General features: G+C 33.5%; 1 protein-coding gene across 6 annotated transcripts in view; it reads right to left on the bottom strand.

The window, feature by feature from the left end:
- The window catches only part of LOC127718102 (myosin-IIIb-like), a 157,738-nt gene that overhangs the window by 32,762 nt on the left and 103,258 nt on the right, over positions 1-21,718 (bottom strand). For 5 of the 6 annotated variants that reach the window (XM_052223996.1, XM_052223997.1, XM_052223992.1 and 2 more), the window contains 5 exons: positions 17,008-17,119; positions 12,916-13,078; positions 12,023-12,103; positions 9,848-10,198; positions 8,236-8,253 (listed from right to left, as the gene is read on the bottom strand). In XM_052223996.1, coding sequence (XP_052079956.1) covers positions 8,236-8,253; positions 9,848-10,198; positions 12,023-12,103; positions 12,916-13,078; positions 17,008-17,119 — 725 coding nt within the window. The remainder of the gene's footprint in view (positions 1-8,235; positions 8,254-9,847; positions 10,199-12,022; positions 12,104-12,915; positions 13,079-17,007; positions 17,120-21,718) is intronic. The other variant, XM_052223994.1, reaches the window with a different exon arrangement.

The raw sequence follows: 21,718 nt of genomic DNA, 5'->3' as shown, positions 1-21,718 counted from the left end.
CACTTTTTGAGTCAAGGATTTCTTTTCCTGCCAACAAAAAGGAGAAAGAAGTTATTATACAACATTGCAGCGGTACCAATAAACATTAGAGTGAATTTTGCTGCATTTTTATAAGAAATACTCAGTATTTTTAGCTGTTTTCATTGTCTGCCAGAAATTTCCCCCCTTTTCTACTCCCTATGCCACATGTCCTTTTATTCACCTACTTACTGAAACAATAATGTTACCTTGGAAGACTGACAATATACAGAATACACGTTTTATCTGAAATTTTGTGCAACTTGCAGAAAAATATACTGATGGTGATTGAAGACAAGTCTGCATAAGATAATTGTGAAGTGTCATAGAATGGCAAGGGAAAGTTAAACATTAGAAGTTTGTGTGGACACAAGAGAAATGTGCTGGATACTGGACATTATAAGTAATGCATTGATTCAAAATTATTTGGATTCAGAGATTCAAGATTGATTTATCTATAATACTGCTGAAAGATAAAAAAATGAAAAAAGTTGTTGTTTGATTTTTGTTTGCTTAACATCCAGTGGCAAATATTGGACAACAAAATAAAAAGTACTTAAATGATCTTTATCCTCAATGATGTATTTTTAAAAAGCATTCTGGACTTTTTTTTACAATATCAATGTATTTTTTAACCTTTCACCTATTCTTTTGCATGCACTCAAAAATTTTAAATATCAGAATTGTATTCTGTGCCCATTAATGAACCAACAATGCAGGAAAAACGAGAATGCAAATTGTGTTGTCACTTGTATTTATTATGTGGATTTGGATAAATGCCTACTTGATAAATTATGCATTTTCCACAAACTATTAGTGGCATTTTCTTACTTATCTGTTTTTAAAGGGACCTAAATGGCAGAGTTATCTAGGTAGTTCATCTACAGTATCACTAGCATGTCAACACTGAGGTTGAAGGTTAGAGATCTGCACATGGCAGATATAGTAGGGTGCCCAGTCAACAAATTTGATCGATTTGGGTTAACGGAATAACACACGGCTATATTTTATATCATTAGAAAGAGGAGAACAAACCTGGTCGAAATATTGATGTCGTCGTTGTCTACAGTGGTCACGGTTTTCTTAAATTTGGGTCAAAGGTCAAATCTAAAATTTCAAGGAAAACGTAGAGTCACGTTTAGACAGCTGGCCACCCCTACATATTTGCGTTTATAGCAAAATAAATTCGAAAAATACAAAGGATTATAACTATAGTTTCTATATTTAGGACTAATTTGATAATTTTATTGCCAAATATGTTTCGAGATTGACATTTGTACTTATAGGGTGCACATTTACAATTTTCATTCAGCTGTTAAATAACAGTGACCTTGACCTTTTAAAAGTTCCAAAATCGGAATTTTTACATAAGATTCGATACAAGTGATCGTTAGAGATGTTTTTTTAGATATTAACATTTTTAAGTTGCCCTCCCAAAATGTTATTTTTTCCGTCTTTTGATAGAAGGTGTTCGTCATGATTTTCTGGGTAAATATCCAATTTTCTTTTGGTGAACGTGGACGCACACCAAATGGTACTTAGTTCCAAAACTGATAAATATTAACGCAGAATTGATTGAATTAGCAGGTCTGAGTATATATTTGCTTTACAGAAAAAAAATACTGCAAACGGTGAAAAAGGGGGAGGGTTTATGTTACAAGTTATTAAAACCAGAGACATATAATACATTGTATTATATGTCTCTGTTAAAACAAAATGAGAATTAGAAACATGAGGCTAATCACTCCATCTTACACACTTACATTAAGTGTAATGAACATGACTTATCGAACATAAATTGGCCTACACTTGACATGAAGTTAAAGATTATCTACAAAAAGAAAGTTTTGTACAAACACTTGTTAACAACATCAATCTAATTAAAATATAGATCTCTGATTTCGTTATCCTCATTTGAGCTTATATATAAGAGTGCGAGTTAATAAAGATCAGAATTTTAATAAGAGCGAAAAAACATAGAAAAATTGCCGAAGCTAGTAGTAGCTATTACGTTTCATTGTCTACTGTTAAGTTGAAAGCCCACCGACTAGGTTTAGGTAAGATAGCTAATTTCAGTTGTTCTTTTTTTAAATCGCATTTGACGCAAGTAGCTGAATGCGAGGCATACAGAATACAATCTGATGGTGGTGGCGGCAACACCGTAAACTATTTGTATAGCTTTATATTTCAGAGGGCAGAGGAACTGGATGATTCATACTTTGTATATAGATCCATTGTGTTACGAAGTTTCCGTCATATAATCATTATCCTTGACCTCATATTCATGGTTAAGTGACTGCTAAAAAACTTTTTCGTCATGTGAATTTCTCAATTATCATGAGTTCTAGGATAACTATATTTGGTTACTAATATATGTTATCCTTGCAAGGTCTACATGACCGTCTGACATGATTCACCTGATCTCGACCTAATTTCACGGATCAGTGAATAAGGTTAAGTTTCAGTGGTCAAGTCCGTACAGTCTCAGATAGTAGTGGGTTAAATATATTTGTTGTATTGGATGGTAACAAGGTGTACATGAGTTTGTGGCAGAGTTCATCTGACCTTACCTCATTTACATGGAACATTGATAGTGTTAATTTTATGTAATACTTGTTGTATAATATAAAAATTAGGAGATGTGGAAGCAAGCAATTATAGGCAACCGTACGGCCTTCAACAATGTGAAAAACTCATACCGTATGGTCGGCTATAAAAAGGCCAGTTATGAAAAAAATGAAAGAATTCATTTGAAAAAAAACTAACGGCCTGATTTATAACAAAAGCTAGTTTTTACGGTAATGATGTTTATGATCATACTTTTCTCAGACTATTGATGACAACCTTTCATTAGTTTTCAGTAAGGGAACACCCATTTGATTTCGAAAACAGGGAGGGAATGAGGATTTTGAAAATGAATTACTTGGCCTGGTATGAACTGAAATAATTGACTTTGCACAAGACAGGATGAGAATGAACACTCTTCAACATGAAATGCAGGATAGTTGAGGATATGAATGTGTACAAAAGTGAAAATAAATTTTTGCGCTGCCAGCCCCATCCCTTTGTTCAGAATATAAAATGTTCTACCCTAACGGCGAGTACTATTATATCGGTACTTTGTGTTTTTTTTCTTCATGTTAGTTGTTTTTGTGCTTCATGCCGATTTGATAAGTCAAGCCATTTCAAACTGTTTTTCAGCAGATTTTTCTTATGCTGTGTTGTTATACCATTGTCCAGGTCAGGGGAGGGTTGAAGGATCACAAATAAGTTTAACCCCTCCAAATTCTGTATATGTCTGTCCAAAATCAGGAGCCTGCAATTAAGTGGTCGTCGTTGGTTGCTGTCTGTTGTATCTGGTTTTTTTTGTTGCACGAACGGTGGTATATTTTTGTTGTCGTTCTCACCGATCGTGAGGGATTTAGGTCGAAAACATCATACAAGACTTTTGATGTGCCATATTCTGGGTGTGAAACAAAACCAACCGATTTGATTCTTATACTACAATTATAACAAACTATTTATTCAATAAAAAGTTTAGTTTTGAAAAACAGACACAAAACAGATTTCTCCGAATAAAGTGACAATCTACAAAGTTAGCTGGCTATTCGCAACAAATAAATCAACCACACAAAAAGCAAAAAAGACAAATGTTTTGAGTGACCTCTGTCCTTGTTAATGACCTAATAGTGTAAGCAACAAAATGATATAATGGCACGAGATAATCCGTGTTTAATCAATACCAAAATGTTGACTTAATTTGTGTTTTTAATTGCTAATTTCTTCAAAATGATTTTTTTATTTCACGCATGCAATTTGGCACACACATGCACTGTGTCTTATTGCTTAAATCAGAGTAAAAAATATTGTGATGATACACGTAATAATTTTGCTTTCGATGAAAATAGGGTAAATTTCAGGTAAAATTTTACTCTTACTAAAATGCTGAAATACTTATATCAAAATCACTTAAATACTTTCCGATTTCGTTATATGATATATCTAATATATAAACTATATTATAGGTACTGTTTTAACTACCAACAAAGAACGCAATAATTTTATTTTTCATGTTAAAGATTCCCCGTACAATACGGTATCTGGTGGTACCCTGTAAAAACACGAAATTTAGAAAATCGTGACCACGGGAACTTACGACAACAATCATGATTGTAAAATATAATGATTTTCCTATAATGTGCAAAAAAATCAGCCGTGTGTTATCCGTTAACTTAAACTCGTTAACTAGAGGACTTTTTGGACATTGGGCACCCTACTAATACATTCAACTTCAATCTTAATTGACTAAATTGTCAGCTTTCCTGCCAAAGTTCAGCAGTTCTCTGTGGGCTCTCTAGCTTCCTCCACCAATAAAAACTGATGGCCATGATACAGCCAAGAATGCTGAAAGTGGTGTTAAACACCAACAATCAATCAACATCAATCAACTTATTTGTTTTGCATACCAATATATCGTTCCTCATACCTTAATATTAAAAATTGACTGTCATGATACTGACAATTAATCCAGTAAAGGTCAATAACTGGATCAAATTCTATATCACGTTTGAAATATAACTTTTACATGTTCAATCTGAGGGCAAGAATCATGTGTTGATATACACGTGAGAAGCAGTACAAATTACTTCCTAAATAGCAAATAATATCAAATTAATAACAAGTTTGCAAGAAAAATGATACCAAACACATGGTTGAAATTGGTATATCATATATCATTAACACGTTATCAGACGTAATTATCTGAGGTGAAACCTGGTCATCTGTTCTATAGGGATATAACTGGGAAAATGTATTTATTTATACAACAATTTAAATTCATTAAACTAATAACCTGATAAAGGTAGCAGTTAGGAAAAATAATTAAACAAGCATTCTGAGAGTATTGCATGGCAATACATAATCCCCTACTGGTTAAGAATTCATTGTACTGGAACAAAATGCTAACTTGATCTATAACTTGTCATGATGTAAACTATATAAAAAATATCAAGTCAATATCTTCAAGCATGACGAAAAAAAGTGTGGAAACTGATTATTTCAGTGAATTTTCTCAGTCCAAGGACCATAACTCTGCATAAAATCATCAGACCGGAACAACAGTTCGAACTTGATCTGTAACTTGTCATGATAAAACTAAATACCAATTATTAAATCAATATCTTTATTCATGACAAAAAAAAGTGTTGAAAACTTATTATTTGAGTGAATTTTCTAAGTCCAAGGACCATAACTCTGCACAAAATCATCAGACCGGAACATAATTCGAAATTGATCTGTAACTTGTCTTGATAACTCTATATACCAAATTACAAATCAATATCTTCAAGCACGAAGAAAACTAGAGGCTCTCAAGAGCCTGTGTTGCTCACCTGATTCTAATTTGGTTTTGGAAATCATGTAAAAATAGATTAAAATCATAACAGATACCCTAATAATGAGTGAGGCCAAATTTGGTTTAATATTGGTCCTGAAATTTAATAAAAAATCCTGGTGGCCATCTTGAACAGTAAATCAGCAACAAAGTAGCAACACTTCATCAGCACCTCATAAGAATCATTTATGCTATGTTTGGTTTCATTCCATTCAGTGTACCTCTAGAAGAAGCATTTGTATGTATTTCCCATAGGGTCTTATGTTAAAGCAAGTCCCCCTGCTGGCGGCCATCATGGATGAAGGAACAGCTTCAAAGTAACAATACTTAGTCAGCACTTCATAAGGAACATTCATGCCATGTTTGGTTTCAATCCATTCAGTATGTGGTTCTCTAAAAGAAGACATTTGTATGTATTGTCCATAGGGTCCTTTGTTAAAGATTGTCCCAAGCTGGCGGCCATCTTGGATGATGGATCAGCTTCAAAGTAACAACCCTTGGTCAGCACTTCATAAGGAACATTCATGCCATGTTTGGCTTCATTCCATTCAGTGGTTCTCTAAAAGAGCACATTTGTATGTATTTCCCTTAGAGTCCTATGTTAAACTAAGTTCCCCAGCTGGCGGCCATCTTGGATTATGGATTGGCTTCAAAGTAACAACTCTTGGTCAGCACCTCATAAGGAACATTCATGCCATGTTTGGTTTTATTCCATTCAGTGGTTCTCTAAAAGAAGACATTTGTATGTATTTCCCATAGGGTCTTATGTTAAACTAAGTCCCCTGCTGGCAGCCACCTTGGATTATGGATCGGCTTCAAAGTAACAACACTTGGTCAGCACCTCATAAGGAACATTAATGCTATGTTTGGTTTCATTCCATTCAGTGGTTCTCTAGAGAAGACATTTGTATGTATTTCTCATAGGGTCCTATGTTAAACTAAGTCCCCCTCTGGCGGCCATCTTGGATTATGGATCGGCTACAAAGTAACAACACTTGGTCAGCACCTCATAAGGAACATTCTTGCCATGTTTGGTTTCATTCACTTCAGTGGTTCTCTAGAAGAAGTTCAAAATGTAAAAAGTTAACGACGAAAACGGACACCGGACGCCAAGTGATGAGAAAAGTGTGGAAAACTGATTTGCTGGACTGACGGATGGACAGACAGACAGACAGACAGAGTGCAAACCTAAAGTCTCCTTCAACTTCGTCGGTAGGGGACTAAAAATTGACCCTCATAAATTTCACCATCCTCTTTTCCTTGCTTTCTTACAAAGTGAGCTTACTGTTTGTGTCATATATGTGCATATATATATGTAATCAGTATCTTTCTTTGCATTTGTTTGCTATATAATATTGCAAAAAGGGGTGTAAATATTTCACATATTTCCCCAAAATTTGATCAAAAGTAGAATTTCAATCCCTTGGAATGATACCTTTTCTGAAACTTTTTACATGTATATATCAAGTGATGAAATAAAAATCATCTATAAAAATAAGAAGATGTGGTATGATTGCCAAGAAGACAATTCTCTAGCAGAGACCAAATGCTGAGAAATTAAACAACACTTTCATCTCATTTTTATGTAAAATTGCATTGAAAGTTCCTGTGAAATAAAACGTTTGTAAACATTACCATGAAAATACAGACTGTCTAACAGAAAAAAGCCCATAAAACATACAAAAAACAATCTTGGTGTTCGTATAAACCCACTTTGAAGGGTAATATTATTATTCTCCAGCTATCTAAAAATTAATTCTATTGCACAATAATTTTCATATTAGATAAATCCATGGATGCCAAAATGCAAAACCCCACTCCTAACTGTGTATTGCTACCTTATGCTTAAACAATAAATGAAAATTATTTGTATTATAAGCAAATAAAGACTCCTGGTATCCTGATTCTATGTTGGGCAAACAGTAATTTTAAATAACAGTTTACATCACACTTCGTTTTGAAACCTCTTCGTAGTCCGTTATAAAGCCAATTGTCAACTTCTATAAATAACTAGGCCAATGTATAGAAAAGTGTCATGTGATACAACTTTTTCAACCTCCACATTGAAACATTAACTGTACCAGAACTTTCCTATTGAGGTGTAATACCACTAAAGCATAGTACATCACATCCAGTTTCATGTTGAAAAAGAGTTGTAAAAAAATATTCCCTTGAATTTGATAGTTGTAGGAAATTAACCCTGAATTTCATTGCAGAAATTTTTTTCTGAGTCATAAACATATATCTTGAGTGTTTTAAAGCACCATTTTTTTTTTTCGTGTTCCAATAAAATATTTTTGGAAACTAGAGGTGACCTGGTTACTCAAGCTTATAAACAGGGAAAAAAAACGATGAAAAGTTGCTTGGTTTACTTCCGATGATAGTTAAATATTTTTTTATATGTAACAAAATGTTGTGTGAAATTTTTACTGTAGTACTGGACAGTATAATACTTCATGCCAAATATTTCTTTATTTGAAACAAAGTAAATAGTGTGTAATTTCTAGAAAAATACCAATTTAACATAGATTTATAGGGGAAAACAACGGTGGTATTACCCCTCCATACTACAAGTACCAAACGTATAAGCAGAAAGCTGAATTCTTCTCCTATAAAGTAATAAAGCTATCGTCCAAAGTCACCCTTTCAACTAGCAAGTCATCTACATGCAAAGGAAGAAATCAGATATTTTTAAAAATAAATGATCAATTAAATTCTTGCCCTGAAAAATAAACTTCCTCATGTAATTTCTTTCACTAGCAAGATGTTAGATCTCTACATGCAAAGGGAGGAAGGAAGTGATTAAAAAACCAAGATGTAATTACCTGTCCATGGTTCATCTTCTGTCAAAATTAAACCTTGATGAAATGTTGTACTTGGCAGATTTATACAGTAAATTAATTAATAACAATGAAGATAAAGCCAAATTTCATTTTTCTCCCAAAAGTGTATACATGTATTTATATTCTATTTCAATTTCTGTAAATTCAGAAATAATTGCATACTTTAAATAACTGCAATATTTGAAGAATGTACAAAAATGTGAGATTAATTATTGCGATTTTGGGAAAAGCTGCATACAGATATATGTATAAGATATCTGAATGCGAGTTCTTATTTCTGCGATTCTCACCCTGTTGTATTATTCGCTTACTCGCAATAATTTCTGAATCTCTGACTTTTATTCTTTCAGTTATAACAATGAAGTAAAGCCAATTTTGATTTTTCTCCTAAAAGTACATTTTTAAATTCTATTTCAATTACCTGTGAGCATGCTGGTCTTATTCATCATAGAGGACAAAATCAGGAAAGGAATATTTTAAGAACTGAAATAATATTTACTTCTAACAGAAAAAGATAAGGCTGTTTATGACCAGTAAAAACATACCATTGAAGTATATTATCTGACCAAGGAGAACAACATTATACTTTTATTAACTAGTTTCTATTGTTCTTTTAATTATACAGACCTGCCAACTTTCCCACTTTATAGGGAATATCCCCAATGAGAGGTGTTGACCTGACCGTTATAAAACTCAATTATTTGGACTAAATACTCTTAAAGACATTCAGAGGAGTAAAAATTACATTTTAACACACGCATACTCATTGAAAACCATAGATGTTCTAAATTAAGTACACTAATGACCTGTATAGGTATGAATTAGGTCTTCTTGTGTTTAAAATCCACATTGAGTTTATGAAAAGTTGGCAAATATGATGATAGATATTTTATTGCTACTCCATTCACTAAGATGGAGAGACAGGTGAAGATTTTGTGGTAAGTAGGTTAGATTGATAAATATTCTACCTGTTGTTGATGCTTAGCAAAAAAAATCTTTTAGATACACAGAACATCTGTCAATCAAATTGCAGTTTCAGAATGTATTCTGGGTGATATTTTCAAAAATAGTACACCAGAATGTTTTCATTGGTTAACAACATTCCTTAACAATGGATATTTAACTAATGGCATACTGTTATGTTCATTATTCAAATGATGAACTTTCAATAATTTATCAAGTGACTTAGGAGTGGACCAATAACCTCAAACTTCTGAAAGTGAGAAGAAAAAAAAAGATATTTTCAATAGTCCGTATTCTTCCATTTTTCGTTTTCTTTTCAAAAAAATTTTAATCTTTCAAAGAAAAGGAGGGGGGGGGGGGCTCCTACACAAGAGGTATCTATACTGTTTGAAAATCAGAATAATATGGGCAGCTATATGAATTCTGACATTTCTTTCACATTCATAATCATTTACTTCCTAAAATGAAAGAACAAAATGGCTATATTTGATAGATAATTCTACGAAGTCAGAAATTCAATATCATGAATTAGCATGATTAATTGGTTCTATATTTCTTTCTATTCTGAAAATTTAGTGTCTATTTTTGAAGAAACAGCATTCTTAATATAAAAATCACTGAGATTATTTACCTCTTTGTATTTTTATTGCACTATCTGTCTTAAATTTAACTTCTTTCTGCTTTTTCTGTTTTTCCTTTTCTTCACGTTCCCTTCTAGCCTCCTCCTCAGCTATTTTCCTTTCCTCTTCCTGTCGTTTTCTTTCTTCTTCTAGCCTCTGCTTTTTTTCTCTCTCAATTCTCTGTTGCTCAGCCAATAAAAGTCCATCTAACCTTTTCTTTTCAGCTAAAAGATGTTTACGTTCTTTTATAGCAGCATAACTCCTATATTTACTTTGGATTACAACTGCAGCAGCCTCCATTTGTCTCCTATGTTCCTTTATTTTTGGTTGAATTTTTTTCCTGGCCATAAAACCTTTCACAGCTAAAAGTAACAAAATATAATCCAGTCTCAAATCAAAATACACTTGTAAGAGACACTGTAAACCAACTGATTTTCGTGGATACTTATTTTTGTGTTTAATCTTTTCTAAAACATCTCCTTTGCATGGATACTTTTTTTTTGCGTTTAATCCTTTCAAAAACATCTCCATTGTGTTTTATTTTTGCCATTTTTTTAAAACCTTTTTTGAAGTATTTTGTATGAGAATATCCAAGCTGGACATACTGGCATCGTTTTTCTTCTCGTTAAAGTCGTGTTTATAAATTGCTCATAAAAATTAGATGTATATCCTTTTTAGGTAGGATAGATTGATGGACTGATTAAAATGTCCAGCTAAAAATATTAGTGCTTATTCATTAAACATAGACCATGTTAGAGGGTCATAATGTGGGTACCTTCTTGACAAATAACGGTAAAAAGTCTTGCCAAATGATGTTAACGGTAATTTTTGTTGCATGACGATAAAATGTACACTTTCTTTTAGACGTTAAAAAAATCAACTGATTTTGATGAATCACGCTAAATTTTTTCCAAAAATAATGGTAACAATAATTCTTTGATACCTCTGTCGAATCACGATAAGAATATTTTGACGAATCATGGTAAAATTTTAACCAATTTGACGCTAACGGTAGGCGAAAATGGCCGTTTTACGCCTGACGGTAAAGGGCATTCCTACCCTCATGTTAATGCCTTGAACAGGAACTCTGCTTTGTACTAAAACATTACCTGAGTGGGATGTTAGAACATTATTCTTTCCAAGGGAGCAGCCATGAGGGCCTGGATGGGGATTACAGAATAGAGAATAATGAGCCAAAAAAATAATGAATGGAGAAAAATGATCAAATAAGTTAAAGAATAGAGAATAATGCAATGCAAAAGTAGAAAGAATAACTGTGGAAAATAAAAAATTTAGTCAATAAAATATTGATTACAGAAATGAATGATGTACAGAATAAAGAAATTATACAATTACAGAAAAAATTAATAGTAAAATCATTTTCATGAGAATGTTACAGAATAAGCATTATTTTTAAAAAGAAAAATCCCCTAAAAAATGAATGAATACAGAAATAAAAGACCCCCAACCCAACCCTCAGTCATCATTCAGGAAGACACCTGAAACCCAATTCCTATACTTTTTTAAGCTGACTTATAATAGCCAACTGTAGATGTCTTTTCTTTGACGGTATATTTCAACTTACAATTTTGAACTATAACAGCCATCTGTACAAACTAACATTTTTTACAATACTTATAAGCCACCTACAGTCAGTCTTTTGCAATTTGACAGAAGTTACATTTTTGAACTATAATAGCAACCTGTAGTTAGCTTTACTTTGACTATATGATAAAATTTTTTCATTTTTTTACAATAATAACCATCTGTAGTCCTGTTTTTTTTTTGATTGTGTAACTAAAATTACATATTTGAACTACAAAAGCAATCTTTTGAAGTCCTTTCTTGGACTGTTTTTAAAAACATACACATGTAGTCTATTTTTTTGAACAATTATAAGTCTGTAGTTGTCCATTTTTCATTGAAATGTAATAGCAGCTTTTGTTACCTTTCACCTTTTTTCATTGAAATGTAATAGCAGCCTTTGTTACCTTTCACCTTTTTTCATTGAAATGTAATAGCAGCTTTTGTTACCTTTCACTTTTGGTTTTTTAAATGCTCTTCAACTATTTTGATTCATTCACCAATGATAAGTCTTACGTACAATGTAGATGAAACTTGTGTCTTGCGTACCACTTTATTAGCCTAGTATCTTTGACATGTTTTTACTGCCTGTGAGAACTTACATTTTTGGACTAAAATAGCAGCTTGTAGTCGTCTTTTCTTTGATTGCATGTAACCTTTTCTTGCATTAACCATTCTGGCAACTACAAAATATTTTTTTACACATGTTTATGTTTTTTGTTATTATAAAGTTTTGTTGTGATGGCAAATCTTGATAGTCTATCTTTAAGTATATTCACTACGTTTAAAATCTCAAGGTTTAGAGAGGGGGCCTCGGTGGCCAAGTGGTCTAAGTAGTTACTACTGTAATCACTAGCCAGTCAACACTGAGGTTGTGAGTTCGAACCCTGCTCGTGCTGGTGCCCTCGACTCCAATCTTAATTGACTAGGATTGTCAGTTTTCCTATCAAAGGTCTGTGGTTTTCTCCGGGGACTCCGGCTTCCTCCACCAATAAAAACTGGCCGCCACGAAAAAGCCCAAAAGCGGCGTTAAAACACCAAAAATCAAAATCAAATCAAGGATAAGAGCTTGAATTATTGGGCTGCATTAACTAGTGAATATAACTGAAATATATCCAATCAAACAAACATGTTTTTATCATTATTTTGAAATTGCACAAATTGAGTTTATTTTTCTACAAATCAAATAGTTTTATTATACTGACATTTACCTTTTTTATTTTTTATAATGAAAAACATTATGTATGGATCATAGGCATATTTTAACAACAAAGGCAGGATATCAGTCCCATCCAACTTTTGTAAGGTCATGAGCTGGGCATGATATCCATGTCACTCCCTGATTTACATATGCAGGCCGTTATACGGCCATACTTCGTTAACATTTTCCAACGAAATCCACAAACATTGATAGCTCATGCATAATAATGAAACTACAGCATTAGAAGAAGGTCACAGTAGCCTTATTTTTTTTAAGTAGGTCACAATAGCTTACATGACTGTATCTTGACAACTGCTTTCTCTCTCTGCCATTTCAATTTGAGGAACTTGTTCTGTGCCTGCCACATTCTAACTGCAGACTGAATTACTATCACTTTCTTGTTTCTTTCCTCAAATATCCTGGCCAGCTGTTCCATGTGGTAGTACTTCAAAAATACCTGATAAAATTAAGCATTTCATTTACTATTCAAATACCCTGCCCAGCTGTGTCATATGATAGTACTGAAAAGATATACATTTATTTATTCAATGAAAAATTTTCTTAATTTTTTATTTCTCGCTATGGGCCCATCATGGTTTTCAAATTATTTGTTAAATTCTGGGATGAAGCCATTGGTAGCCTGAGAGTTGACACCATAGAAATCTACTAATTAAGACATAAAACTTCAAAGAGAGAATGAGGTCAGTAAAGAAATTAAGGTGAAAGGTTAAAATTGGAAGTTTTTTCCAAAGTGATTTTGTCAAAAGACTGGGTTTGAAATGAAATGAAATGGGCATCTCTCAGCCAAATATTAAACAGACAAATTTGGTGATTTGGATGGAAAAAAACCCTTTGAAAACTATGGTTCCAAATAGCAAATTAGTCTTTGATATAAATTTTTTAAAAGACATCCAATTTAACTGGTTCTTACGGCCAGTTGAGCTAAAGAAGAAAGAGATCCCGTATTTTTAACAAGAAATGATTGTAACAGGATGCTGTTACAAAGTCTCCCAAACGAAGCTCCCATAATTCGTAATTCCCAGGGTCGTCTGACATTGGGCAAAGTCCAGTGAAAATTGGTTTGGTAAAGTTGTATGCATTAGTGATGCCTGGGGACTAACCCTGTATATCATTCAAATCATCTTGGCATGACAAACCAGAATATATATGGTTTAGGGGTGGGGATCTCGACCACTTACAAGATACTAGAACATTGGGGGTGGGGGGAACCCCTGGGGACTGACCCTATACATCATTCAAATGTTCGAGACATGACGATCAGGAATATATATGGTTTAGGGGTGGGGATCTCGATCATTGACAAGATATTAGAACATTGGGGGTGGGGGTGGGGGGGGGGGGGGGGGGGGGGGGGAACCCCTAGGGACTGACCCTATACATCATTCAAATGTTAGAGACATGAGGAACAGGAATATATATGGTTTAGGGGTGGGGATCTCAACCATTTACAAGATATTAGAACATTGGGGGTGGGGGAACCCCTGGGGACTGACCCTATACATCATTCAAATGTTCAAGATATGACGAAAAGGAATAGATTTGGTTTAGGGGTGGGGATCTCAACCAATTACAAGATATTAAAATTTCTCAAATGGCAGGGGGTTGGGGATGACCCCTGGGGACTAACCCAGTATATCATTCAAACCATCTTTGCATGACAAACCAGAATATATATGGTTTAGGGGTGGGGATCTTGACCACTTACAAGATATTAGAACTTTCTCAAATGGCAGGGGGTGGGAGATGACCCCTGGGGACTAACCCTGTATATTTTCAAACCATCTTTGCAAGACAAACCAGAATATATATGGTTTAGGGGTGGGGATCTTGACCACTTACAAGATATTAGAACTTTCTTAAATGGCAGGGGTATGGGGTGACCCTGGGGGACTAACCCTGTACAACATTCAAACCATCTTTGCATGACTAACCAGAATATATATGGTTTAGGGGTGGGGATCTCGACCACTTACAAGATATTAGAACTTTCTTAAATTGCAGGGGGTGGGGGTGACCCCTGGGGACTAACCCTGTATTTAATTTGATTTGCTTTATAATGACAAACCAGAATATATATGGTTTAGGGGTGGGGATCTCAACCATTTACAAGATATTAGAACTTTCTCAAATGGCAGGGGGTCGGGATGACCCCTGGGGACTAACCCTGTATATCATTCAAACCATCTTAGCATGACAAACCAGAATATATATGGTTTAGGGGTGGGGATCTTGACCACTTACAAGATATTAGAACTTTCTTAAATGACAGGGGGTGGGGGTGACCCCTGGAGACTAACCCTGTATTTCATTTGATTTGCTTTATAATGACAAACCAGAATATATATGGTTTAGGGGTGGGGATCTTGACCATTTATAAGATATTAGAACTTTCTCAAATGGCAGGGGGTCAGGATGACCCCTGGGGACTAACCCTGTATATCATTCAAACCATCTTAGCATGACAAACCAGAATATATATGGTTTAGGGTTGGGGATCTTGACCACTTACAAGATATAAGAACTTTCTTAAATGGCAGGGGGTGGGGTGACCCCTGGAGACTAACCCTGTATTTCATTTGATTTGCTTTATAATGACAAACCAGAATATATATGGTTTAGGGGTGGGGATCTTGACCATTTACAAGATATTAGAACTTTCTCAAATGGCAGGGGGTTGGGATGACCCCTGGGGACTAACCCTGTATATCATTCAAACCATCTTAGCATGACAAACCAGAATATATATGGTTTAGGGGTGGGGATCTTGACCACTTACAAGGTATTAGAACTTTCTTAAATGGCAGGGGGTGGGGGTGACCCCTGGGGTCTAACCCTGTATTTCATTTAATGTGTTTTATCATTTAGAACATTTTCAATTAAAAAGATTGTGTCTATCACAAACGGTTTTCAATTTATAATCATTTGAAAATTAAAAAAAATAAAATCCCATAGGGTTCTATTGTAAAACCCTCCTTTCTTTTCGCCCCTCAAAGTACCCCTTTATAAACCCTATTGCACAAACAAAACCCTGATTGCACCACTAGACATGTTAGTCTAACATATTGTGAAATCCTAAGTTAATCTGACAAGCGGTTTTGGAGAACGGGTGCGGACAAGTTCAAATTTAAAAGTGGCGGAAGAGGAAGAGGAAGAAGAATAATAATAATAATAAGAACTGAGCAAAAACAATAAGTCTTCCCAAACTTCGTTTGGGAGACTTAATAACAGGTCATGCCATTTAAAACTTCTTTATCATGAAACATTTATCATTCACTATTCACATGTCTTAGAGCATTACTCACTATGTGGTATAACAAAAGTTCAAAACCTTTCAAAGTGTGATTTTTATTCTAATAACCACTGTCTACCAACCTAATAAATTTATTTGACATTTGAAAATTTTTACCTGTTAATATACCCGCAAACAAATTCAAACTTTACGTTGCAATTTAAATGTCGTTTGGTAATATTACATTTTAGTGACAAACAATCAAATTGCTATTGACATTAATGAAAAAAATGTTTCAAATAGATTTATTAACTGTGAATTCATTATTATTATTATTTATGGGATATCAAAGGAGTAGGAGCAATAAGGCCCTTATTTGACCCAAATATTTGTGCAAATTTAAAAGTTATCATACATATTCCTAAATTGTTCCTAACTAAACTAAGGTACAAGGTATTCAGAAAATAGACAAATTCCACATTTAACAAGTTACCATGGCAACAAACCATGACGAAACTTGTGTATTTTGTAAAAATTTTTGATTTCCCTTGTTTTTCATCAAATTTTAAGTATATTTTAGATTGGCAAAGTATGTGCGCACCCAAGAAACAACTTTATATTTGGCGAGATTATGCCAATAGTTATAATAAGGCTGCTCTTAAATTTTCATGTTGTTTCTTGTCTGCACACGATGTTTCCACAATGGAAATAACAACGGAAAACTGCATAAAGTCTGTATTTTTGATCGTTTTCATCCAAACAGTACTCATAATGAGGTAATTGTGACGTCATCGAAAAAAAAATCTCAGGTTTTTCATTTATTTTTCTTCACTCTATGCATTTCCAAACATTATGTGGCAATTTGAAATAGTTGTCAAACATTTTATTTTCTTGGGCCAAAACTGGGCTTTAATGCCCCCACTCCTTTCATGAATTTTGTGGGGATACAGGAACCAAGAATTTAAAGGCTTTACGAAGTATAAATTTGTGGAGCTGGAAAAAAAGAGATCTCTCACTTAGTGTCTCCAACAAGTTGGCAGGTATGTAAACTGTATATGATTTTGGGTCCGTTTGTTGGAATGGAGTAGTTTTCCAATGGCCTTGTTATCTGGTTTTTGATAAACTGTTTTACTCACCTTAGATTTTCCTAGAGCCCAGTTATCCATTTTCAATCTCTCTAACATTCGAAAACAACAGTCTCGGGAATATTCTACTTTTTCTTCATGACCAAATACCAACATATGATATCTGTTTAAGTAGAAATTAATATATAATAGCAAATCATTTGTTTGGAGTCAAATCCATTCTTATAACATTAGATTCATTAAGGCATCATTTGTTAGTGTCTGAGGCATCTGATACTTGTAACAATTTTGAGGACAACAAGAGAAAAATAAATAAGCTGGACATTATTCAATTATATCAGTCAATCACAAAACCCCTGCTGCAAGTATTCAGTTAACAGGAAGTTGATGAGCAATTCACCGTTTTGGAATCTAATGCATTTTGGGTAATATTTTCAAAAATGTACACCAAAATGTTGTGATTGGCTAACAATGTCCTTAACAATGGAAATTCAACCAATGGCTTGAAGTTGTTTTCATTTAAGGGTACGAATAAAATGCTCCGCTGGCATGGGCACAGCTTGATACGACCGCAGAGGTCGAACCCTGATACAGCACTGAATTTGGATTGTGATTAAATATTTGACACAAAATAGGTTTCTGACACAGAATGAATGTGGTCTAAGAACTTAAAATTTTTTAATTTACCTTTTCAAACCATATTATTATTTGCTTTTATATATAAATCAGAAATAACCAATTTAAAATGGAAAATTTTAAAGAAAAAAAAATCCCTCCCCAATTTTTTTGAACCCCCTTATGATTCATCACCCCCAAAATCAATCCCAGCCTTCCCTTTGTGGCATGGTACCTTGCAGTACAATTTCAGAGAGATCCATACACTTGAACACAAGTTATTGTCTGGAAACTAGAAAACGCTTGTTTTTAGGCCCCTTTTTGGCCCCAAATTCCTAAACGTTTAAGGCAATTACCCCCAAACTCAAACCCAGCTTTCCCTTTGTGATATGGAACCTTGTAGTACAATTTCATAAAGATCCATACACTTACACACAAGTTATTGTCCTGAAACTAGAAAAATGCTTGTTTTTGCCCCTTTTTGGCCCCTAATTCCTAAAATTTTGAGGTAATTACCCCCAAAATCAATCCCAGCCTTCCCTTTGTGGTATGGTACCTTGCAGTACAATTTCAAAGAGATCCACACACTTGAACACAAGTTATTGTCTGGAAACTAGAAAAATGCTTGTTTTTAGGCCCCTTTTTGGCCCCAAATTCCTAACCGTTTAAGGCAATTACCCCCAAACTCAATTCCAGCTTTCCCTTTGTGATATGGAACCTTGTAGTACAATTTCAGAAAGATCCATACACTTACACACAAGTTATTATCATGAAACTAGAAAAATGCTTGTTTTTTGCCCATTTTTTGGCCCCTAATTCCTAAAATTTTGAGGCAATTACCCCCAAAATCAATCCCAGCATTCCCTTTGTGATATGGAACTTTGTGGTACAATGTCAGAGAGATCCATACACTAACACACAAGTTATGTCTGGAAGTTACAAAAATGCTTATTTTTGGCCCCTAATTCCTTAACTGTTGGTACCATAACCCCCAAAATCAATCCCAACCTTTCTTTTGTGGAATTGAACCTTATGGTAAAATTTCATAGAGATCCATTCACTTAAACTAAAGTTAGAGTGCGAAAACCAATGTGTCTTCGGACGACGACGACGACGACGACGCCAACGTCATACCAATATACGACCAAAAAATTTTTAATTTTTGCGGTCGTATAAAAATGAAATTACCAACAGACCTTTAAATTCTTAAATGACAAATCAAATTTGATGTGGAAATACATCACAAGGTATGGCATGCTCACATGAAGCTGGATACCAAATTTAAGGAAAAAGTAAAATCACAAAAATACTGAACTCCGAGGAAAATTAAAAAGAAAGTCCCTAATCAAATGGCAAAATCAAAAGCTGAAACACATCAAACGAATGGATAACAACTGTCATATTCCTGACTTGGTACAGGCATTTCCTTATGTAGAAAATGGTGGATTAAACCTGGTTTTATAGCTAGCTAAACCTCTCACTTGTATGACAGTCGCATCAATTTCCATTATATTGACAACGATGCGTGAACAAAACAAACAGACACAATAGGTAAAAATGTCAAAAATAGGGGTGCAGCAGTCAACATTGTGTTATCATCAGGAAGATCTAATTTGTAATTCAAGAGAAAAATGTGACAGAATTTCAAAGACACACGAACAGACAGAGGTCAAGAAGCACATCCCTAAGAGCATGGGAAATGAAATCGACATAACTTATTTATAACAATCAATCGAAACCCTAATGAAAAAATCCAGAAAGAGTTTTGTTACTGTAAATTCAGAAATTTTATTTGCATTTATTATTGCTAATTATTATTAATGTGAGCTTTATATATTATTTTGATTTCAGGAAATGCTACATTGAAATAGTGCTGTTCAAATTTAAATGCAAGTTTGTATTTTTGCGAAACCATTAATAATTTTCACCAAAACAATTTCCCGATAATAAAAACATTGCAAAAATTTCTGAAATAACAGTATAAAGAAAACTGAACATTTTTTTTTTTCCAACCACTGATCAGAAAATTTGGTACCTGTAAAAATTCATTTGAATGAAAAAACAGTAATCAAAAAGATGTCTGTAATGCAAAGATTTTTTTGAAGAAGAAATGATTTGAAATATTTTTATTAGGACATTTTAAATATCAAATTATCACTTCTCTATGCCAGAAGGTCAAAATTTTGGTCTCAAAATTGTCAAATCCTATATAAAACCAATACATACAATGTAACTAAATGAACTTCAAGGCAAATTTAGTCCAAATCCGGATGTTTGTTTCAATTTGAACAATTCACCGTTTCAAAATCTAATGCATTCTGGGTTAATATTTTCAAAAGCGTACACCAAAACGTTGCGATTAGTTAAAAACATCCTAAACAAAAGAAATTCGACCAATGATGTAACATTATTTTCATTTTGGTCTACAAACAATGAAATTATCTTTAGTCCTCTAGATTCAGAAACAGTGAATTGTGAAGTTACTTTATGACTAACTATTGTTGGAAAGGAGTAGGTCCAGTAAAACCTCTTTTTAGCCCCAAAATATAGCAGTTTTACAAAATTGTTAAAATGTAAACTTTTAGCTATTTATTGGAAAGTAGAATACTTCTGCTACATAGATATGGGCTGTGTTTGACAATACAATGCATTCATATCGGGTACTAGCATCATTAATTTATGCTAAATTACTGAAATCTTCACAGTTTTAGCATTTGAGTTAAATTTAAGACGGTTTCCGTCTCAAATGGAATTGGCCGCATTTGTGTTCAATCTTAATATTTAAATGTAAATTGTATTTGATGATAATACATAACATATATAAAGGTTGAGAGTGAACACGGATGAGGCCACTTTCGTTTTTGACAAAAACCATCTGAAAAGCGACATATTATGGCATATTTGATAGATTTTTCATAATTAAGCTTGAATTTGAGCGTCTTTAATGACTAAATCAGTTTAAATCTATCATATAAACTAATTAAATCGACTGAAGTAGACACTTAAGTGTTTAAAAAGTGTCCAAAATCTTTCATCAGATGAACCTGAAATTTGAGGCCAAAATGGGCCCTTACCGGAACCTACTCCTTTAAGTCTAATATTAACCCTTTGTAAACCAAGTACAATAAGTGTTAAGTACAAATTCATGTACTTTTAAGGGGATGAATATAGAAGTAAAAAATATGTTTGTTCAAGATCACACATTTCATTTTCACATCAGAAATAAACACTAGATGTTTGACTGATGTACCTGTATAACACATCTTTTTCTTTTTTATCAGCAAGTGAAACCGACAAACATAGTTCACACTATTCTACAATTTTTTTTTTTAATATTTCACAAAACAAATAAAAAAATATTTTTTACTGTAAAAGTATAACTTTTTGTTTAATTCACACATGTACATAAAACTGATACTGTAAATTTAGAAATTATTGTGTGTGCTTTACATTGCAATTTGCGATTTTTGAACAATGGACAAAAATGTGAGATCAATAATAGACTATTTTTATATTACCGACTTTTGACTCCAAAGTTTATATTTTTTCGACAGGTTACCTACTCTGTGGTAGGACATCCTGGTACCAAGTCAAGTAAGAGCAACGTAAAGAATTAAAATCAATCGGTACAAATTTTGGGGAAAATTAACTGCTCTATATTTTCTTTACACAACAAAATCATTGGAAAACAGTAAACTTTCCCCTCATATTACACTGATTATATGTTTGATTTTACTTATTATGGTTGCTCTTACTTGAGTACCAGGATGTCCAACAACAGAAAATGTAACCTGTCGAAAAATTATATAATTCGGAGTCAAAAGTCGGTAATATGAAAATAGTCTATTGCAATTTCAAAATGTTCAAAAGAAATGCTGCACAAATGCATCAAAATTTAAGTTTTTAGTTTTGCAAAACATATCCCAATTTTGGCAATAATAAAAACATTGCCAAAATTTCTAAATTTATACAATACACTAATTTTAAATGGAAACAAATGTTTATAAATATCTATTTTCGTCATTATCGCTATTTTCTTAAATTTCAGGCACACCCTGTTCCCCCTTTACAAATAGAAACTAGAGGCTCTAAAGAACCTGTGTCGCTCACCTCGGTCTATGTGCATATTCAACAAACGAAGGACACT

Source organism: Mytilus californianus, unplaced genomic scaffold (assembly GCF_021869535.1).
Source record: "Mytilus californianus isolate M0D057914Y unplaced genomic scaffold, xbMytCali1.0.p SCAF_10, whole genome shotgun sequence".
In the NCBI taxonomy this organism is placed as follows: domain Eukaryota; kingdom Metazoa; phylum Mollusca; class Bivalvia; order Mytilida; family Mytilidae; genus Mytilus; species Mytilus californianus.
The sequence above is the reverse complement of the archived record's forward strand: the minus strand, read 5'-3'. Positions and strand labels throughout refer to the sequence as shown.